The 20,539-nt window shown below is 54.1% G+C and overlaps 1 protein-coding gene across 2 annotated transcripts in view; it reads left to right on the forward strand.

The window, feature by feature from the left end:
- MYH11 (myosin heavy chain 11) overlaps positions 1–19,381 on the forward strand; it is a 125,626-nt gene extending 106,245 nt beyond the window's left edge. The window contains exons 28-42 of one of the 2 annotated variants that reach the window (XM_086692997.1): positions 2,119–2,325; positions 3,731–3,835; positions 3,924–4,076; positions 4,303–4,551; positions 6,306–6,518; positions 6,830–7,042; positions 7,296–7,457; positions 7,844–7,972; positions 8,290–8,378; positions 8,822–8,945; positions 9,535–9,743; positions 10,667–10,775; positions 10,857–11,029; positions 15,204–15,242; positions 18,676–18,811. In XM_086692997.1, the coding sequence (XP_086549123.1) occupies positions 2,119–2,325; positions 3,731–3,835; positions 3,924–4,076; positions 4,303–4,551; positions 6,306–6,518; positions 6,830–7,042; positions 7,296–7,457; positions 7,844–7,972; positions 8,290–8,378; positions 8,822–8,945; positions 9,535–9,743; positions 10,667–10,775; positions 10,857–11,029; positions 15,204–15,234 (2,166 nt within the window). In that variant the 3' untranslated portion in view covers positions 15,235–15,242; positions 18,676–18,811. Of the gene's footprint in view, positions 1–2,118; positions 2,326–3,730; positions 3,836–3,923; positions 4,077–4,302; positions 4,552–6,305; positions 6,519–6,829; positions 7,043–7,295; positions 7,458–7,843; positions 7,973–8,289; positions 8,379–8,821; positions 8,946–9,534; positions 9,744–10,666; positions 10,776–10,856; positions 11,030–15,203; positions 15,243–18,675 lie in introns of both variants that reach the window. The other variant, XM_086692996.1, reaches the window with a different exon arrangement.
- Positions 19,382–20,539: the final 1,158 nt, after the last annotated feature.

A 20,539-nucleotide genomic window follows, 5' to 3' on the forward strand; every position in this document is an offset into this window, starting at 1 on the left:
TCAGGCTCTGTGCTGACAGCTCACAGCCTGGAGCCTGCTTCGGATTCTGTGTCTCCCTCTCTCTCTGCCCCTCCTCCACTCACGCTCTTTCTCTCTCAAAAATAAACATTAAAAAAAAAAAGAGTGTCTAGAGGTGAGGAGACTCACCCAAGGTCACACAGCTAGTGACAAAGCCATGATTTGAACCCAGGGAGTGCAGCTGCCTGCCTACCTCCTGCCCACTCCAGGGCAGGGTCTACAACACCCTGCCCTCCGCCCCCGTTGCTTAGCCACAGTTGAGAACAACTTCTGGGTCGCTTAAGATGGAGAACATTCTTTCCGTCTTAATTTCCCTGCAGGTTGGAGGAAAACAGCTCGCTCTCCGGCAGAGTTTGAGAATGACTGGATTTAGTCGTTCTTTTCCCTCGTGCTTGGCTATCTGGGGTGTGTGGGATTCGAGGCAGTTAAGTAGCCCGAGTCTGAATGCTTCACACCCAAAACTTCTTCTCCCTTGGGAGAATTTCCTTGTGTTTCCTTCCCAGGGGTGACCTGTTTAGCTTGCGACATCCGGATGGTGTCCCTAGAGATCTGATTGCATCCCCCTCAGCACTATGGCTCCCCTGATCCCTGCCCTTTCTAGATATCCGCCCCCCCAAGCTAGACCAAATGGGCACAGCATTACCTAAAAATTGTGGGCAGTTTGGGTTTGTTTCTCTCGCCAGCCAAGGTCACTCTTCTTCCCTGAAGGGGTTTACTGAGCACCTTTCCGCCTCTTCTAGAAGAACCTTCAATTTTCCTGTACAAGAGAACAGTGGCAACAGTCCCTTAGGTAGCACTATGTGCCTGATACTGTTCCAATGCTTTCCAGACACGAGTTCATTTCATCTGGGGCCTTTGTTAAAATGCAGATGTCCGGGCCCTGTCTTCCACCCTCCTACAGGGGGTCTTAGGCCCAGTGTCTGAAAAGTGCAGGGCAAGACTCAGCCCCCACCCCGCACCTTCCAGGTGAGTAGAAGGACTCTTGTTAAGTGGGAGCTGAATACTAACGTTGAACACTGTGTCACTTCTTTGGACAAATAAGATTTGCTAATTGTCACTACACAACATACATTTTCTCTTACGGTGCTATGCTGGGTAAATGTGGTGAGAGTGAGACCCTTCTTGTTCCTGAAACTCTCACTTCTTCCCCACTGAGGATGTTTGTGTTTAGCTTGGGTTTTTTTGTTTGTTTAGAGATGGAGAGATAGAGATAGGAAGGGGCAGAGAGAGCATCCCTAGCAGGCTCCGTGCTATTAGCCCAGAGCCCAAGGCGGGGCTCAGTCCCCTGAAATGTGAGATCGTGACCTGAGCCGAACTCTAGAATTGGACACTTAAGTGACTGAGCCATCCAGACGCCCCTAGCTTGTTTTTTGAAAATCAGAATTATTGAGGTCTGTGCAGTAAGACTCAGTAAGCTTGTTTTTTGAAAATCAGAATTATTGAGGTCTGTGCAGTAAGACTCAGTAAGGAGTTTTAACTGTATAGTTCAACTAATTTCGACAAACGTATGCATTTGTGTAACCACCACCTGTCATGATAGAGAACACTAGATTTTTTATTTTAAAAAATTTTAAAATTTATTTTGAGAGAGAGAGAGAGAGAGAGAGAGAGTGAGAATCCCCAGCAGGCTCTGAGCTGTCAGCGCGGAGCCAGATGTGGGGCTCGAACTCCCTAACCACGAGATCAGCATCTTAGCCGAAAGAAACCAAGAGTCGGAAGCTTAACCGACTGACCCACCCAGGCGCCCCACAACACTACATTTTTTTTAACTGATGCTGGAATACAGTTTTATTTTTTCTTTATTAAATGTTGGCAACAAAGAGTAGGTCTATCGGGACATGATGACAGGCTGGATGTAGCTTGTGGAATGGTTTGCAACCTTTGAGCTTTAGCGGAACAGAATGCAAAATGTCTCACCGTGACCGTGTGTCCCCCACGCTGCTGCGTTTCTCCCCAGAGGGGACAAGCACGGGTCCCTGCACCTCCCTGACCGGAGGGGAAGGGAAGGAGGAAGATCCACCAGTGACAGAGTTAGGTTCTTAACCCGCTTTCCTGGCCACAGCTGTAATGCCTTCCCTGCCCTGTGCTTCCCCCGGCCAGGCCAAGGCCAACCTAGACAAGAACAAGCAGACGCTGGAGAAGGAGAACGCAGACCTGGCCGGGGAGCTGCGGGTCCTGAACCAGGCGAAGCAGGAGGTGGAGCACAAGAAGAAGAAGCTGGAGGTGCAGCTCCAGGAACTGCAGTCCAAGTGCAGCGATGGGGAGCGGGCCCGGGCTGAGCTCAATGACAAGGTCCACAAGCTGCAGGTGAGCGGCCTGCACGGCCAGCGGCCCTTGGAGCCATCCCTGGGGGGAGACGAAGCTCTCCCCGGCTAACTGAAGTCTTTGGCTGCAGAGCAAGTTGGTTCCCTCTTGTAAGGTCCCTCGAGGAGAGGAGGGCTTCTCCCTCCTCAATTCACTCTTGAAAGGCCTTCTTCTGCTCCTTCAGCAAGTGTATGAGTATTTGCTGTAGACCATGCACCATGTTTGACCCTGAGATACATCAGCAAGAAAGACACATTCCCCGCCCCCATAGAACTGTGACCTAGTGGAGGGAAAGGCGTTTAAAATTCCATGAGTGAGTGTAAAATGACACTGTATGTAAATGGGGCGGGGGTTGGGGGGGCGGGGTCTGGCCGGCGGGAGGAGTCGGGAAAGGCTTCCCGAAGAAGGAGGTATCATCTGAGAGAAGTAGAAGTCTACCAGGCAGAGGGGACAGCATGTGCAAGGGCCCAGTGGTTAGTGGGAAATCAGAAGAGACCACATAAGTGACGCCAGAAAGCTGAGCTGGCAGGGGAAACATGGTGCAAGATGGGACGAGGGAGGTAGGTTGTGGCCAGATGACACAGGGCCTTCGAGGCCCTATTCTATGTACATTCATCTTTATTCCGTGCGACAAGTCGTCATTGATGGGTTTTGACCTGAGCAGTGACAAGGTCTCTCGGTCTTTGGTCTTAGTTAGCTTTGACTTAGACACTTGGCCTGACGTCCATTCATGGGATCCAGGCAGACTTTTGATAAATCAGTGTGCTTACAGCCTGGGACCAGAGGGCAGGGGGAGCATTAAGTAGGATTTCTTTCCACATGCCGTTGAGAGCAGGGGTTCTGCTACCATAACACAGGCAGTGTCCTGGAGACGTAGAGTCAAGATTATTTACGTTCTCCTCGTAAGGGGGAGAGGGTGGACGGTTGAGTGATACCTCAGTAGAGGGCTTCTTACCTTTAGTGTCTGCATCTCTGGTTGGGGCATGAAGGTCAATGAAAGGGCAAAGAGTAGAGGCGAGGAAGAGGGTGGTGGGAACAGGGCCTTTGGAAGTAAAGGTGCCATCTGCATCCCCCTCCAACTTCAGGGAGCAGGCGAGTTGTCTAGACTCTCTAACCTGCTGCTTCATTTTTGCCAACCTTGGCAAGGATTCAGGGTCCATTTAGTAGGATCAGGAACAAGCCAATACAGTCTGGGGCTCAAAGAGGTTCTTAGAGCCAGGCCTCCCAACTTATAGGTGCTACACTTCCCTTGGGGGCCATGGGGTTACCATGATCAGGCCCCATAGCCCATGGCTATTTCTTAATCAGTGAATACAACAAGGCCTATCATGTGAGTCGAGAGACCTTCTCTTACTTAATAAGGATCCTGTTCTAGAGGGCTCTAACCACAGTCTCTTGGCACCCTCAGAATGAAGTGGAGAGTGTCACAGGGATGCTCAACGAGGCTGAGGGGAAGGCCATAAAACTGGCCAAGGATGTGGCATCCCTTGGGTCCCAGCTCCAGGACACCCAGGTGGGTATTCTGCCACGTGATTCAGAGGGAGCTGGGGTGTGGACTTCCTGGGGGTGGCTCCCTGAGACTTCCACATGGCATTTCGTAGGAGCTGCTTCAAGAAGAAACCCGGCAGAAACTCAATGTGTCCACCAAGTTGCGCCAGCTGGAGGACGAGAGGAACAGCCTGCAGGACCAGCTGGACGAGGAGATAGACGCCAAGCAGAACCTGGAGCGCCACATCTCAACTCTGAACATCCAGGTGCTGGCCGTGTGTCCTTGCCTTTCTAGGTGTAAGCCTTGAAGGGTAGCTCAGGAGCTCGGAGAGGCTGTGGTTGAGTGTTGGCGCCATTTTGTTTGGCTCACTGGCTCCCCCTGCTGTTGAATTTCCTCCAGGAGGAGAAGGTGGTCTCTTCTCAGGGTGGAGTCAGGGATGGGACTCGCTCATTGGCCCTCCTTCTACCCCAACCCGGACACTGTCATTTTAGCTCTCCGATTCGAAGAAGAAGCTACAGGACTTTGCCAGCACCGTGGAGGCCTTGGAAGAGGGCAAGAAGCGGTTCCAGAAGGAAATCGAAGGCCTCACCCAGCAGTACGAAGAGAAGGCAGCTGCTTATGACAAACTGGAAAAGACCAAGAACAGGCTTCAGCAGGAGCTGGACGACCTGGTCGTCGATTTGGACAACCAGCGGCAACTGGTGTCCAACCTGGAAAAGAAGCAGAAGAAGTTTGATCAGGTAGGGGCTGGAGGGCCGTCGGCTCTGTTCACGGACACGGGCTGGGGCGGGAGGGTCTTTGAAGCAGCTGGTGTGGCTGCCATGTATGTGTCTCCCACCCATCCTCCCAAGGAAAGCTAGCTTGCCTTGGGTGACCATGAAGCATCGGGGTTCCTAGGTCAGAGTGAGGAGAGCACTGGCTCTTGGACGTGACTTCCAGATATCCCCAGCACCAGGGCCACCTGCGACCCCAGGGATGCCTTAGTTTCTAGCCCTGAGAAGGAAGGAAATTTATTTCACTTCACTCAACAAGTATTTATCGAGTGTCTCCTGAATACTCCACATAATTTAATGTTCCACCTTTCGATACCACTTCCCCCAACATTTCATGATGAAGAATTTCACGCACACAGCAAAGCTGAAGCACTGAAGAGTGAACACCTGTATACCCACCACCTGGATTGGATCATTAATGTTTTACCAAATTTGGATGAACTGTCTCTGTCACTGGATGCATTTCAAAGCAAATGGCAGGTTTCCCCCTCTATACTTCAGCACTCTTAACTGGAGTTCTTCTTTAACAGAAAATTTTGCTTCTTGTGTATACATGCAAATGCACAAATCTCAAGTATCCACTCACTGGAATTCTGGTAAATGCATAATACACCCATGTGGCCCAAACCCTTAAAAAATGCCAACTTTTAATACGCTACTCAGATTTAGCAAAGCTGATTTGGTGTGCAAGTGACTTGGGATGATCCTCGAAATCAATCTGGGGATTGTTTTGGGAGGCCAATGCCAGGGGTGTGGGGGTTCACTGCCCCTCCCTGCCTGGGCTCAGAGGAGCAGGCTTCCAGGCGTCACCCTGGCTCTGTCCTTCTCCATCTCAGGCGGCCAGCCTGTCTTCACTGCTTCCACTATGCTGCCCCATTACTGGCTTGAGGGCCTGGGCTTGCTTCTTTTATTTCCCTGTCACACATCACGTAGGGTTTTGTGCTGACTGCTGTTTTGGGGGCCCCTATTACTTACCTGTCTTCGCTCACTTCTCAAAGCCTGGTTTTTGGATGTGTCAGTGTATACGCTTATGCCGCTGTCTGTGCGGATGACATTAACGTCGGCCTGGAGTGTTCCTTGAACTGCCTCTCCAAGCACAGAGCTAAGTATGTGCCGCTCTGTCCACACACTCACCCTTTCCCTACTCTGGCTCAGAGAGTGCTTTTGAGGGCTGGAGATGAGTGGCCATGATAAAAAGAATTAGTGGCCTCTGGCAGGATTAAATGTCACTGTGACCTCACTAGTATGTTCGAACCAGCACGGGCAGCATTAGTGATTTCAACGCACAAAGACTCAGCAGGTGCTGGCTCTGAGTAAGGTCCACCTACTGGAAGTCAGAAGGAAGCTCTTTATTAACTATTTGCATAGATACCTTAATGACTTCCACTGCCTCTGAAGAAATTCAGGCAGGAGGCTGCTTGCGCTTATTTGCAATTGAAAGGGAGCCTGGGTGGCTCATTGGGCTAAGCGGCTGAGCGTCAGACTCTTGGTTTTGGCTCAGGTCATGATCTCTAGGTTTGTGGGTTCGAGCTCCGCGTCGTCGGGCTCTGAGCTGACGGTGCGCAGCCTGCTTCAGATTCTCTCTCTCTCCCTCTCTCTCTCTGCCCCTCCCTGCTTATGCTTTCTCTGTCTCTCAAAATGAATAAAGTTAAAGTTATTTTTAAAAAAAAAAGGGGGAAGTCAAACTTCACCTCCGGGGCTGGGCTTCCGTTGTGTTGTAGTTGTTAGCCGAGGAGAAGAGCATCTCTTCCAAATACGCGGATGAAAGGGACAGAGCCGAGGCAGAAGCCAGGGAAAAGGAAACCAAGGCCTTGTCGCTGGCGCGAGCCCTCGAAGAGGCCCTGGAAGCCAAAGAGGACCTCGAGAGAGCCAACAAAATGCTCAAGGCCGAGATGGAGGGCCTGGTCAGCTCCAAGGATGACGTGGGCAAGAACGTAAGTGGCTCCTCCCTGTCTGTGCCTGTCCACAGGTCACCAGCCCCCTCCCCACTATGCATTACCCACGGGGCGGGACGCGGGCACCCTGAGCCTCTTCCACGGGACAGGACCATCAGGACTGAAGGCCGTCACGCAGACGGGGACTGGTTGGAAACAGCACTTGGGGGGGGGTCCCCAAGGAAGACTCTGGCCTTGACTCTTGGCCCTGCATCCCGCAGGGGGGCAAAAGCCATCTGTGTGACCTCACAGAGCTGCCTGTCCCCGGGGGTTGCCTGAGCGTCTTCATGAAGTCTCCCCTCCCGTGAAAGGTCCACGAGCTGGAGAAGTCCAAGCGGGCCCTGGAGACCCAGATGGAGGAGATGAAGACCCAGCTGGAGGAGCTGGAGGACGAGCTGCAGGCCACGGAGGACGCCAAGCTGCGGCTCGAGGTCAACATGCAGGCCCTCAAGGGCCAGTTTGAGCGGGACCTCCAGGCTCGGGATGAACAGAACGAAGAGAAGAGGCGGCAGCTCCAGAGGCAGGTAGTCCGGGTGGGGGGATGTGGGGTGGGGAGGCGGCGGGGCCCGGACCCAAAGAGACTTGGTTCTCTCAGCCGCCTGCAACCTGGGCGCCTGCAACCTGGGGACGAGCAGACCCCCCTGGGAGGGGCAGGGTGGGGGGGAGCTGTGCCCCCCTCTCTCTGCCCCCGGAGCTCTCCAAATGCCGGCCGCGGTGAGGGTAGGGCCTCCGAGGGACGGCCCGACCCAGCAGCGCCCCCCTCTCCCCCTCGCTCAGCTGCACGAGTACGAGACAGAACTGGAAGACGAGAGAAAGCAACGTGCCCTGGCAACGGCGGCCAAGAAGAAGCTGGAAGGGGACCTGAAGGACCTGGAGCTGCAGGCCGACTCGGCCATCAAGGGCCGGGAGGAAGCCATCAAGCAGCTGCGGAAACTGCAGGTGGGGGATGCGGGGCACGGGCCGAGGGAGGGGGTGGCTCCTCACCGGAGGGGAAGCCGGGCCAACAGCCGCAGGACGCAGGCCTGTCACGGGTGCCTGAATATTCAGCTGGGGTTTTCCACCGGGGTTCAGCCTCGGGGGGCCGTTTCCCGCCCTGGGTAAGGCACGATCACCAGGCCTTTGGCCATGGTCCTCGGACCACATGGCCATGTTGAGGTCTGCTGAGCCCCTCCGGAACGGTGCCCCCCGACAGCAACCTGGCCCCGTGAGGTGGGGTGGGTGGGCCACGGGGACCTCTCTGTGGTTGATCTGAACTTCCTCGGGGCTGGCATGGAAAGATGGTGAGTTAGGACCTCTTGGCTTGTCCCTCCTGTTGACTCACGCAGGCCCAGATGAAGGACTTCCAGAGAGAGCTGGAAGATGCCCGTGCCTCCAGAGATGAGATCTTTGCCACCGCCAAAGAGAATGAGAAGAAAGCCAAGAGCTTAGAAGCCGACCTCATGCAGCTACAGGAGGTAGAGCCTTCTCGATGTGGGCCTTGGGGGGGGCGGGGGGGTACTGTGGGTGGAGCCCGTGGCACCCATGCACCTCTTTCCCTCGTCCAGCACTCCACAGGGGCAGGCCCCTGGAGTGACGACAGGGGCAGACGTGGGATTTTCTCTTGTCTGGGACATGCAGGGCCTCCCCTGAGCTCAGAGGCGGCTCAGCTGCTTTCCGGGGTGGCCGTGGCCGTAGAAACTGCTGGGGTCTGAAGCAGGTGGCTTCTCCCTGGGGTTCAGCCCTTGCCTGGCAGATCAGTGGTTTTCCCCCTCCCCTCCCCCGTGCTGTCCAGGATCTGGCCGCAGCTGAGAGGGCTCGCAAACAGGCCGACTTGGAGAAGGAGGAACTGGCAGAGGAACTGACCAGCAGCGTCTCAGGAAGGTAGGGGGCCGCATCGGGAGAAGGGGGTCCCAGGCTCAGATGAGGACAGAGAGGCAGCTCATGGAAGAGACTCCTGAAAATGACAGTGTCCAGCCAAGCTTCTCACAAGGGTCTTGACCCCATTTGGGCACGTAGCCAGTTTCATTGGTTCTGAATGAACAGCATGGTGGGAGGGGACACGGGGCCGGGGGAGGGGGGAAGACATCCAAGAGGAGAGAGCTCGTCTTTCCTCCAGGCCCGGCTTTGCCCATACCAACGGGATAGAGTCCCGGCTCACTACTTCCCAGCTGTGTGACTTTGGACAAGTGTCTAAGCCTCACTGGGCCTCAGTTTCGTTTTACAAAGGAGGGCGACTCCAATGCATCACCTCACTCCTCCACACAGAGGTTATTTCCTAAGCCAGAGGGAGGCTGGAGCCCCAGACCCGCCTGCATTTCCCTTAGGAACACACTTCAGGACGAGAAGCGCCGCCTGGAGGCCCGGATCGCGCAGCTGGAAGAGGAGCTGGAGGAGGAGCAAGGCAACATGGAGGCCATGAGTGACCGCGTGCGGAAGGCCACGCAGCAGGTGGGGGCAGAGCAGGGCCAGGCTGCACCCTGTCACACGCCCCACACTGCTGCACTGCAAGCTCAGGGTTGGGGTGGAGAGCGGGGAGACGGGAGCAGGGATCAAGCGCATCTGCTCCCTGCACCCTCTCCCTCCCCGCGTGGGCACGCGGCCCCCGTCGCCATCTTATCAGGCAGCCAGTGTATGTCTGGCTCCCTCCGGCAGACAACGTGGGCCTGGAGAAAGGGCCTCGGGGGTCTCCTTCTTGCTGTCGCCCCAGCCTCTGGCCCCGGCCTTACACCAGTGAGCACTCAGTGACATTACTAAGCACCAGCTCCGCAACAGGTGCTGGGGCCCCGCCTTGTGACCTAGAGACAGGGAGCCTGGGTGGCCCCAGGACGCTGCCTTTTGTGCTGCACCTTAAAGGAGGCCCAGGAAGGAACTGGTGGCTGGAGGAGGTGGGGAGGGCTCCTGGGTGCCCCTGCCCCAGCGACCCACATCGAAGCCCACCAAGGCTGGAGGCCACAGGCATAGTGGGTCCTCTCAGCGGACGCCACCCCCACTCCCACTCCCACGCCCTCCACCCCCTGACCTTCACTGCCCTCCACAGGCCGAGCAGCTCAACAACGAACTGGCCACGGAGCGCAGCGCGGCCCAGAAGAACGAGAGCGCAAGGCAGCAGCTCGAGCGGCAGAACAAGGAGCTCCGAAGCAAGCTGCAAGAGATGGAGGGGGCCGTCAGGTCCAAGTTCAAGTCCACCATTGCGGCACTGGAGGCCAAGATCGCGCAGCTGGAGGAGCAGGTGGAGCAGGAGGCCAGGTACGTGGGGCGCGGGCTCCAAAGAGCGGCCTGCTGGCCAGGAGTACACGGCGGTCGGGGCTCAGGCTCTCTGGACATCTGTCCTGGCTGTGGAATGAGCCCAGTGGTCCCCACGCCGCAGCTGTGTGTGGAGAACCGCGTGTGATCAGGGGAGCGAGGCAGGCCTGGCCCCAAGAAGGCCCGTCCCAAACGGCCTTGAGTGGCAGGGGTCCTCCGTGAGGTCCGCTACCTTCCCGCGAGCACACTGGCTATGCCTGGCCTGTGTTCTCAGGATGTCGTGTTCACGGCCACCCAGGAAAGTGCAGATCAGCAACCCCATTCAGCACGTGCCAATATGGTCAGGCTTCTCGTTATAAAGAGAAAATAAGATCACGGCCCTTCTGTGACCATCAGACTACGAGGATTCTGACCCACTTTTTTTTTTTTGGTAGTGGCTTTCTTGCCAACTCACAGACCATACAAAAATTCAGCCTTTTCACGTGTACTGCTCAATGGCCCTTTAGTATAGTTGTGGATAGCTGCACCCTCTGTACCGTCCAGCGTGGGACAGTTTCAACACCTCAGTAGGACACACTGTACCTCCCTGGCCATCACCCTGACCTCCCCCAGCCCTCTGCAACCACAGATCTACTTTCTGTCTCTCTTGTCTCTTGTGGATGTTTCATATAAGTGGAATCCCACAGTCTGTGCCCTTCTGTGACTGGCCTCCCTCCCTGTGTCTTCGAGGTTCGCCCACGTGGTAGCAGACGCGAGTGCTGCGTTCCTTTTTAAGGCCGAGTACTGTTCGTCTGATTTGGGGGGTGAGCCCTGACTTGGGGCCCCTCAGGGAAAGCGCTCACAGTCGGGGAGAGGCTGGTCGGGTCTACGTGCCAGGTGCAAGGGAGCCCATCCCCGCGTCGCCCCCCTCCTCCCCCCGTATGCAGAGAGAAGCAGGCGGCCACCAAGTCGCTGAAGCAGAAGGACAAGAAGCTGAAGGAGGTCCTGCTGCAGGTGGAGGACGAGCGCAAGATGGCGGAGCAGTACAAGGAGCAGGTAACCCGGGACGCCGGCCTCTCCCAGCCCCGCAGGGACCCCACGGCGCCCCCTGCTCACCCCCGGGCCTCTCCCTGACAGGCAGAGAAAGGAAACGCCAAGGTCAAGCAACTCAAGAGGCAGCTGGAGGAGGCGGAGGAGGAGTCCCAGCGCATCAATGCCAACCGCAGGAAGCTGCAGCGGGAGCTGGATGAAGCCACGGAGAGCAACGAGGCCATGGGCCGCGAGGTGAACGCGCTCAAGAGCAAGCTCAGGTGAGGCTCACGGCTCACGGGCCTCGGGTGCCCACAGGGAGTTTCTTTCCTGATGCAGAGGACACCCCCCCCCCCCCCGCTGCCCCCTGTTCCTTTCCAGGTTCTCCCCCCTCACCAGCACTTATGCGGCACCACTGTGTGCCAGGCACATGAACAGGCCGCGGATCCACCAGGGCCCTGCCTTGGAGCAGCGGACCCTCAGTTCGAGGGGGAGAGAGCATCCCAAGCAGGCACTGCGCTGTCAGCACAGAGCCCAATATGGGGCTTGATCTCACAAACCATGAGCTCATGGCCTGAGCCAAAATCACACGTCCGACACTTACCTGACGGAGCCACCCGAACGCCCCCCCGTGTGATTTCTTTAACGATGCACGTCCCTTCCCAGCCCACCCTTGGGCGAGGAGAAGGAGAGGGAGGCACACCCCCTGTCTCCTCAATCCTTGTCCTCACTGCTGCATTGCCTGTGCGGGTCCCTTCTCTCCAGAACCTCTTTTCTGGGCTTTCTCTTGACCACTTTGGTCTAATCAGGGTCTCCCATCCCTGCTGCTGTTTGGGGCCGGATCATCCTGCCTCACAGGAGCTGGCCTGTGTTTGCAGGATGGGGCATGGCATGCTCTGGATTGTGACAACCGCAAATGTCTCCAGCCGTTGCTCAGTTCCCTGGGTGGGGGGTGCGGTCGCCCGGGGGTCTCGAACCACCGCCCTAACCAGGGCTGTTTTCTCTCCCACGCCCCTGTCCCTCTGGGCCTGAAGCTGGATAGGCGACACCCCTGCTCCTCAGGCCTCCTTCCCACCTCCACTGGTTCCCAGAAGGCGTGGGCCCCGAAGCTTCCTGCCACACTCACCCACACCCCTCCAGGGGGGTGATCCAGTCTCTTGGGTCCTTGGTCTTGTCTCCTCTGCGATCCTGCCACCCCATGGGCCCTAACACTAGCTCTAACTTGCCCATCAAGCCCAGGCTCGGTGGTCGGTCCGCCTCGCACACACCCTCAACACCCCAGACCCCTCCTGCTTTGAGGTATGCACTTGGTGAGTTAAACCAGACTTTCCACCTTCTGCTCAGGGAAAAGCAAACAGGCACACTGCCATTTCGTGCTGGGCCTTGTCTGTCACCACAAGGAGCTGACCTCACTCGGTGCTGCCTGGGCCTGACTCCCCTCCCCCTTCCACTCTCTTGGACATCTGGTTTTCACTGTCTCCCCAGTCTTACCATCCCCACCCATCCTTACAAGCTCTCATGTCCCCGTCAACCCGCCTCCCCGCAGCTGTGTCCATTTCTTCTACTCTGTTCCCAGGCTGAACTATCTAGCACCAACTAAGGGCATCACATCAGGTACACCTACCTCTCTTGTTCCCTCAAGGACGTCGCTCCAGAAATTCTTACCCTTCTCCTTTTCACCATTTTCACGTCAACAAAGTCATTCCAGGAGCTGAGAAAGCCTCTGAGTCCCACGCCCCCTGCCCCCTGCTACCCTTTACCACGAAACCTTAATGGTCAGTCCTCAGTCCTCCCCGACTGAGCTGCAGCTTCCTCGACCCACACCGGGGTTTGTTCCTCCCCTCTGGGTGTCTTTCCTTGTCTCCTCTGCTGGTACCTCATCTCAAAGCCCGCCTGCCATTGGCCTGCCCCAGGGCGCCATCTTGGTTCTCTCTTCATCTCCTTCTCTGCTCACTCCTAGGTGACCTCACCCAGCCTGGTGCCTTTTGAGTTCCACCCACAGTGTGTGGCTTCCTGGCCCAGACTTCTTCCTAGAACCCCAGACCTGCTTGCCCTTTCCCCTCAATGCCTCACAGGCAGCTTACACCTTGAGCTGAACCCCTTCACCCCCAAGTCAGCTTCCCTCACGGTCTCTGCCAGCTCAGCAACTGGACTGATAAAGCTGCTGTTAACCCAGTCCACTAATCTGTGCTCTTTCTTTTTCCCTCTCCCTTATATATAACATCCAATCTGCCATGGAATCTGATCAACTTTCCCTTAAAAACACTGAGCATCCGGGCACCTGGGTAGCTCAGTCAGTTGAGCGTCTGACTTCAGCCCCGGTCATGATCTCATAGTTCATGAGTTCGAGCCTGTGCTGACAGCTCAGAGCCTGGAGCCTGCTTCGGATTCTGTGTCTCCCTCTCTCTGTCCCTCCCCGGCTCATGCTCTCTGTAAAAAATAAAAACTTAAAAAAAATTAAAAAAAAAAACAACACTGTACATCCACAATCCAAGAGACAAATGTTTCTTGCCATCCTCATCCAAGCTACCCTCTCCTACCATCTAGGTAACTTTCACAGCTTGTGTTTCACTTGTGTTTATACTCCGTCTTTATAGTCTGTTCTCAACATGGCAGCCAGAGGGATCCTGTTGAAATAGATAGGAGTCACAACCCCCCTTTGCTTGGAACCGTCCAATGGCTTCCACCTCATTCAGATTGAAAGCAACACCTTTATGATGGTCGGTTCCACCAGGCCCTATGTGATCTCCGTCCACTGCCTCCTAAATGAGCCCTCTGCCTCTACACATGCTGCCCGGGGCCCTGGCACGGGTGGTTCGCGCTGCCTGGAAGGATCTTCCCCCAGCTCTTGGCATAGCTGGATCCCTCCCTTTCCTTTCCTTCAGGCATTTACACACCCAGGTTACCCTGTCTACAACTTCCAACCTCACGCCCTGCAGTTCTCTTACTGATCTGTCACCATGTAACCTGCTGTTTATTTACTTATCTCATTGGCAGCCTTCACTCTGGCCCCATGAGCACAGAGGTTCTGTCTGCTTATTCATCCCTAGTGTCTGGGATGGTGCTGGGCACAAACCTTCAATCACCGAGTCAGAGCTGATGTTTCCCTAAACTGATTCTCATACCACCTTGGCCATTTTGCCTTAGCCTTTTACAAACTGCACCATCATTGACTTCACGGTGTCTTTGAAATTAACTGGTCTAATCATGAACACATCTATTTGCAAATAAAATTTACCATCCCTGTATTGTTAAACCAGCATCACCAGCAGCAACAGGTCACAACGAAATTAAAATACAGTGAGAACAAAACAGTAATGGATTCTTCCTTTTCTGACTACAAGTTGATGACTAGGACCAGAAGCCCTCTTTCTCAGTTGACAAGGGACTGACAGAAGATGACATTAGCACCAAATAGACCGTCCCTGACATAATGAGATGTATTTTAAAAAGAGTGGGAAACGGAGTACTTTTCTCACTGTGCGATCGAGTTATCCAGGGGCACGCCCAGGAACCATCTGAAACCACCGCCATTATCAACTCCAGACTCTGAGCATCACTGCAGGCAGGTGATGAGGGGACAGCCCAAACCCCTTTCAGAAGGGGGAGGATGGCTGGCGTGGGGTACAGGGCTTTGGGAAGGAGACCCCAGATCGCACAAGGCTGGGGAGGGCCTGTGGGTCCCCCCAGTGAAACAGAAACAAGAAGTAACCTCTCAGGTCCAACAGGGGCTTGAGAGCAACACCCAGGAAGATGGTCAGCAAGACAGCTGTTCTCACATGGAGCTGTCCCCGCTCTCCCCTCCAGAATTTGCTTGGCTGGTGACTGAACCCTGCCCTCCTCAGTGCCAGGCCGGGGGGTGGGGAAGCAGTCAGCCAGAGTGGCTGTCACTGCTCCCTGTGGTCAGGACCCCTGATTCTCTTAGCACATGTTCAACATACCTTGTGGGTTCTGCCCCCCAACAGCTGACCCTCCTCAGGGCCTACAGGCGAGTATGGAACAGACTATTTCTGACACTCCCGGTACGAGCATACCCTAAGGCAGGGCCAAGAGCGGTCACACCCTCCTGCGTCCTCTGGGTCCCACGTGCAAAACCTCAAGTCCAGCACTAGAGCCGTGAGTGAGGTTAGCAAGCCTGGCCAGCTCTCAGTGAACAAGGAAATGCGAAGCGAGTTTCATAGTCGTGCCGACCGGGTAAACCTCAACGTGAGCGCATGTTAAAGAGCTGGGCCCGGCCTCTGCCACACCAGCAGATGTGAGCTTCTTAGCTGAACCAACAGCTTACGCGTGCCGGCCTCAGAGTTCTTGGTGTCCCGTGCTTCTCTGCCAGGTTGACTTAGAAGTGCCTTTGATCATTTCATCGAAGGGAATGCCTTTAATGATTAAAAAAGCACTTAGAGGACTCCCTCTCGTTGGCGGAGGATAACCACCAGAGACTCTCTCTCTCTGTTTCAGAGGCCCCCTTCCCCAGGAAACTCCGCAATGACTCACCAGGTACCATGCCTCCAGCTTCGTGGCTCATGTGTGTTGCACTTGGTTTCCACTTCCGTCTGCCCTCCCAGTCCCTGCGACCCCCTTTTTTGGCCCTCACGAACCTCCATGGGATTCCTGCAAAATCTGAAGGCCTGGATGTCTTAGTTCAAAACTCTTTTTATCATAGCCAAGATCAGTACAACAAGACTTAATCTCTTGACCCGTCTTCCTTCCCTACTTGTGCTTGGGCATCTGACACGGCACCAAATGTGTCCTCGTCACCGTGTGTTGACGAGCGCTTAAGAGGCTGCGTGTGTGTCACTTGGATTGTTGGTACCTGCATAAGTGGGCCTCTCTCACACTTGGCAGTAGGACACTTGGCTTTGCTGTCCTCCTCCATCTGGTTAAGATGCTGCACTGAGCGGGTATGACACTTCTACAGCCTGGGCCCTTTCGTGGAGAAGGGCCTCAAATCTGGTCCACAAATAACAATTCACAAGCACAGGTTCACGGGAACCACAGCCCGGCCTCTGGTTGTCCCCACAGCCGGGCTTTCATACGCATGTCTGCGAAAGAAATGGGCTCTCACTGCGTGTTCTACAGTCGCTGGGGCCACATGAGCCTTGAGCAAAGCCTAGCTGATAGCAGCACTTTCCGCACGCTAGGACACGTGCTGGCCACTGCGCAGCCAAGCATGGTCCGGACGGAGCCTTTTCCAGGGGTCTTGCGAGCCCGTATACACAGCGGGGGACGGACAGGACAGCCGAGACTCGAGGAAGGACACAGGGCCCTTCACACGACAGAGTTAAGAGGCCTCGACTTGTGTGGGAGTCTACCAGCTTTTCACACGTGACGTTAGGCAACCAGGGCCTGGTTTTCCTCTCATCTTCCTTGAGAGGCCAAGCAGGCCCTGGCTTGTGTCCCTCTTCTCTTTTGGAGAAGTAGCTGTCGCTAACCCAATACTTAAAGCTGGATGAGGGACTGGCAGGAGCTCTAGGAAGAGTGCCCGGCCTCTTGAACATGGCTTTCTGAGCAGCGCTCCTGCCAGCTCAGGCTGGACGGTGGGACCCACTAGTCGATGGGAAAGTGAGTCCTTGCAAATCAGTGCTTCTGCTCTGGTGCTGGATCCCACCATGCCACTAGTGCCTCAGAGAAGTTCTCAGAGTCTGTGAATAGAAGCCAGACTCTCCAGGACCAGACACTTGAAGAAAATCTTTAGAAGGGGTCCCTTACTTCCTGTGACTGATGTAGCCAGTGCCCACCTCGGCCTTGGATTTGAAGCCAGTTCCTTCAGGAAGGGTACCTGAACCGGAAGACAGGCTCACAGAACTGGTGGCGGAGCAGGGGGCTAACAGTGACCCGGGACATGATTTACGTCTTAGATCAAAGGAACACATTTACACCTCAGCTCTTGTAGCTTGCAAATCCACACTGTCTTGGGAGGCCAAGAGTGCCGGGAGCCTGGAAGGGTAGGGGAGACAGTTTCCCAACCCCAGGCTGTCCCACCGAGTTTTGAACCAGGAGGATTAGAAGCGGGAGAGACGCGTGGAAGCTACTCTCCTTTCTGTCCTGTCCTCCGAGACCCTGCTTTCAGACCCAGGTGCTTGGAAAACACAGTGCTAAAGACTTTTTAAAAGGTCACTTCTAGAGAGGGTGATGGAAAGTTAGTTCCAAGGGCACAGGGCACTTCTGAGCTTCCCTCTGACGTGAGTGAAGCTGGCCTGAGTCTTGAGCTGGGAGTGGTTACAACTTTAAGTATTCATCCCTGATCGTGGCCCCTCAGTAGCATTCTGTGAACCTAGGCGGGTTTTCCCAGCCCGGGTTTCTCCCACCCTCGGACCCCAGAAGGCTCACGTTGGGACTCCCCTTCTCAGTGTTCAGGATGTTCTGGGCCTTCCTTTTGCCTCCAATCTTACCTCTCTGAGTTGTCTCTTTGGACTAAAAAATCTCTAACGGGGATGGACTCTCCCTCATAGCTTTCAAAAGTCCAGCCTCTGCGTGGCGAAGCGGGTCATTTTTTATGACAAAAATTCTGCATTCCTCTTAGGCATCCTAAAATGAGTTAAGACCTGTCTTCTGATTCAGGTCAAACAGGGCCAGATCACCAGAGCCAAATACGATTATTTGTTGTCCCAGAAAACACAGCAAACATTTCTTTCCTGGAGAGGACGCTGAGTGCTGGTTATCTGACTTCTCCTGCCACCTGCCTGCCCTCCTAACCAAAGCCACACTGCAGGTGACCTGGGCACACCCTGGCAGGAACTCAGGGCATCCGGCACTCCAGAGACGGGAGCCATAAGCACACAGAGAAAGGGGTATCCTACCAGCTAAAGCTAAAATACACCTTAGATTAACATGTCTAGCTTACTTTTCTAACAAATATTCATTGGGCACCTATTATAGGCCATGCACGGTGCCTGTGTGGTGAGTAAAAATCAGCAAGATCTCTGTCCTGGGAGAACTCACACCGAGAATTCTGCTCTCAAACAAGCAGGGGACCCTGCGTTGCTTTGACCAGAGCGCACACCTCTGGCATCCGCACGGTGACCTCTTTGCCTCAATGCTGCCTTTGATGCTCTTTTCCACCTTCTTCCGGTTGAGAACCTGAAACCCTCCGCTTTGGGGCACCTGGGTGGCGCAGTCGGTTAAGCGTCTGGCTTCAGCCAGGTCACGATCTCGCGGTCTGTGAGTTCAAGCCCCGCGTCAGGCTCTGGGCTGACAGCTCAGAGCCTGGAGCCTGTTTCCGATTCTGTGTCTCCCTCTCTCTCTGCCCCTCGCCCGTTCGTGCTCTGTCTCTCTCTGTCCCAAAAATAAATAAACGTTGAAACCCTCCGCTTTGTTCCCTTCTGAAGGCAAGGGGGTACAAAATGAGAACACGTTCTCCTTCACACCTGCTCCACAGGGTATGAATAACCCCACGGGAATGTGTCAGCCCCCGCTTGATTCGTTTTTTTCTTCTTTTCCAAATAAAAGACCACAGAAGAGAATCCTGTGGGCCATCAGATGACCAAGCCCCAATTTTTTTTTTTTTTGAGAGAGGTGTGGGGTGGGGGTGGGGGTGGGGGTGGGTTGGAGAGAGAGAGAGAGGGAGAAGATCTTAAGCAGATTCCATGCTCAGTGTGGGGCCTGATGTGGGGCTCGATCCACTACCCGGGATCATGACCTGAACAGATATCAAGAGTCAGAGGCTCAACTCACTGAGCCACCCAGGCGCCTGCACTTTTTTTTTTTTTTTTAAAGCTGATTCTCTTGCTTTGAAAAATCTACTTTCCTCCCGTTCCAGCTGATTAAACGTTACCACACCTTGAGATAGGTCAGCGCTTGACTTTAACCTGAATATTTTCATTTCATTTCAGTTTGTCTGTGTTTGTTTTCTGTCCCTTTAAAAGCCTCTTCCAATCTCAAGGGGGGGCTTTCTGTACTAAAGAAACGTGTATTCTTTTAAAACCCACAGGCGAGGAAACGAGCCCTCCTTTGTTCCCTCTAGAAGGTCTGGAGGACGTCGAGTTATTGAAAACGCCGATGGATCTGATGAGGAAATGGACGCTCGCGATGCGGACTTCAATGGAACCAAAGCCAGTGAATAAACAACTTGCGAAAAGCAGAACAAAACCAAACCCAGTGGACTCTGCTTAGCACTGTCTAAATCCATTTTCAAATCCCAAATGTCACAGACACCCCTCACAACGAATATAAAAACCACCGCCCTGCGTCCAGGGTATCGATGGAGTTTTGAATGCTGTACCAAACGAGAAAAACCCAAGAAGCGACACAGACACCCCCGCTCCCCCCATCAGTGATTTGTGCAGAAATCTTGGGTTTTTAGGAAAATAGAACCACAGTAACTGATCACTGGCAACTTAGTTTACGTGAAACGGGGAGAAAGTCACCAAAATGGGTGCCACTGCCTCACGCTCCCAAGCCATTCCCTGGCCTGTCTACCCTTCCAACGTCTCGAGTGGGCCCCTGTTTGAGTTCTTTCCCCTCTTGGTTACCGCACGTCAGATGCACACAGTTCACCGAGACCAAGTGCCTTCGGTAGTCACATGAATTCAAAAGGAGACGCTGCTCCAGCGGGATGAGAGCAAGAATGTTACACTGTTTTATATGCACCCCGATTGTACTTAAGGACACCTTCACTAATAAAAGGTTATAAATCACTGGAGTGCAGTCGGCTCTTCTGTTGTTTTCTACGGAGTGAAAGAATGGGGTGTGTTCTTGCTTAATCCTTACGATGACCCTGGGAAGCCAGTGTTCATAAATGGGGAATCTGAGGGCTGGGGACGGGAAATAAATTATCTGAGATCCCACAGCTGGCCAAAAAAAAAAAAAAAAAAAAAAAAAAAACAACAACAACCCAACAGCAAGCAAGCAAGCACAGATGTCACATGAGTCTGTGTGAGAGGACTTCTCCAAGCAGAGGCAGGCAGCTCCAGGCCCAGGAAGTAGGAACTTGACCATGAAGAACATCCTTATCAATCAAAACTCATACGTACATACTGTGAAGGATATAGGATATCCTTGAATTAAAAAAAATTTTTTTTAATGTTTATTTTTGAGAGACACAGAGCAAGAGCAGGGGAAGGGCAGGGAGACACAGAATCCGAAGCAGGCTCCAGGCTCCGAGCTGTCAGCACAGAGCCCGACGTGGGGCTCGAACTCATGAACTGCAAGATCATGACCGGAGCCGAAGTTGGACATTCAACCGACTGAGCTGCCCACGCGCCCCAAGATATCCTTGAATTTCAAAAACGTAAGACTTCATCCAGCAGGGATCGACAAACTTTTTTTTTTCTTTGAGAGCGAGAGTGAGGGAACATTAGTGCTTGAGCAGGGGAGGTGCAGAAGTGGGGGGGGAAGCGAGAGAGAATTCCAAGCAGGCTCCTCACTCAATGCAGAGCCTGATGCAGGAGTTGATCCCATTAACTCTGGGATCACGACCTGAGCTGAAATCAAGAGTCAGACGCTCAACCCCCTGAGCCACCCAGGCACCCCAAACTTTTTTAAACTTTTTCTGTAAAGGCTGAGAGTCAATATTTTAGGCTACATGTGGTCTCTGTCACGTGTTCATCTTTCCGTTTTTGTTTTCCCCTTTAAAAACATAAAAACCATTGTTACTACGGGGGCCATGCAAAACCAGGCCGTGCGTCCTCTCCTTGCAGAAGTTCTATTCCACACAAATTGATTCCACCCACTGATTCCGTAGAGGTCAAATAGATTTGAGAAGAGGTATGGCAATGGAAGAACTCAAGCCAATAGCCAAACGTGAACCTACCCTCAACAATACACAAACATATCCTAAATACACTTCTAAGAAG

The sequence above is a fragment of the Puma concolor genome, chromosome E3, assembly GCF_028749965.1.
Source record: "Puma concolor isolate L17-30 chromosome E3, mPumCon1.1.hap2, whole genome shotgun sequence".
NCBI lineage: Eukaryota > Metazoa > Chordata > Mammalia > Carnivora > Felidae > Puma > Puma concolor.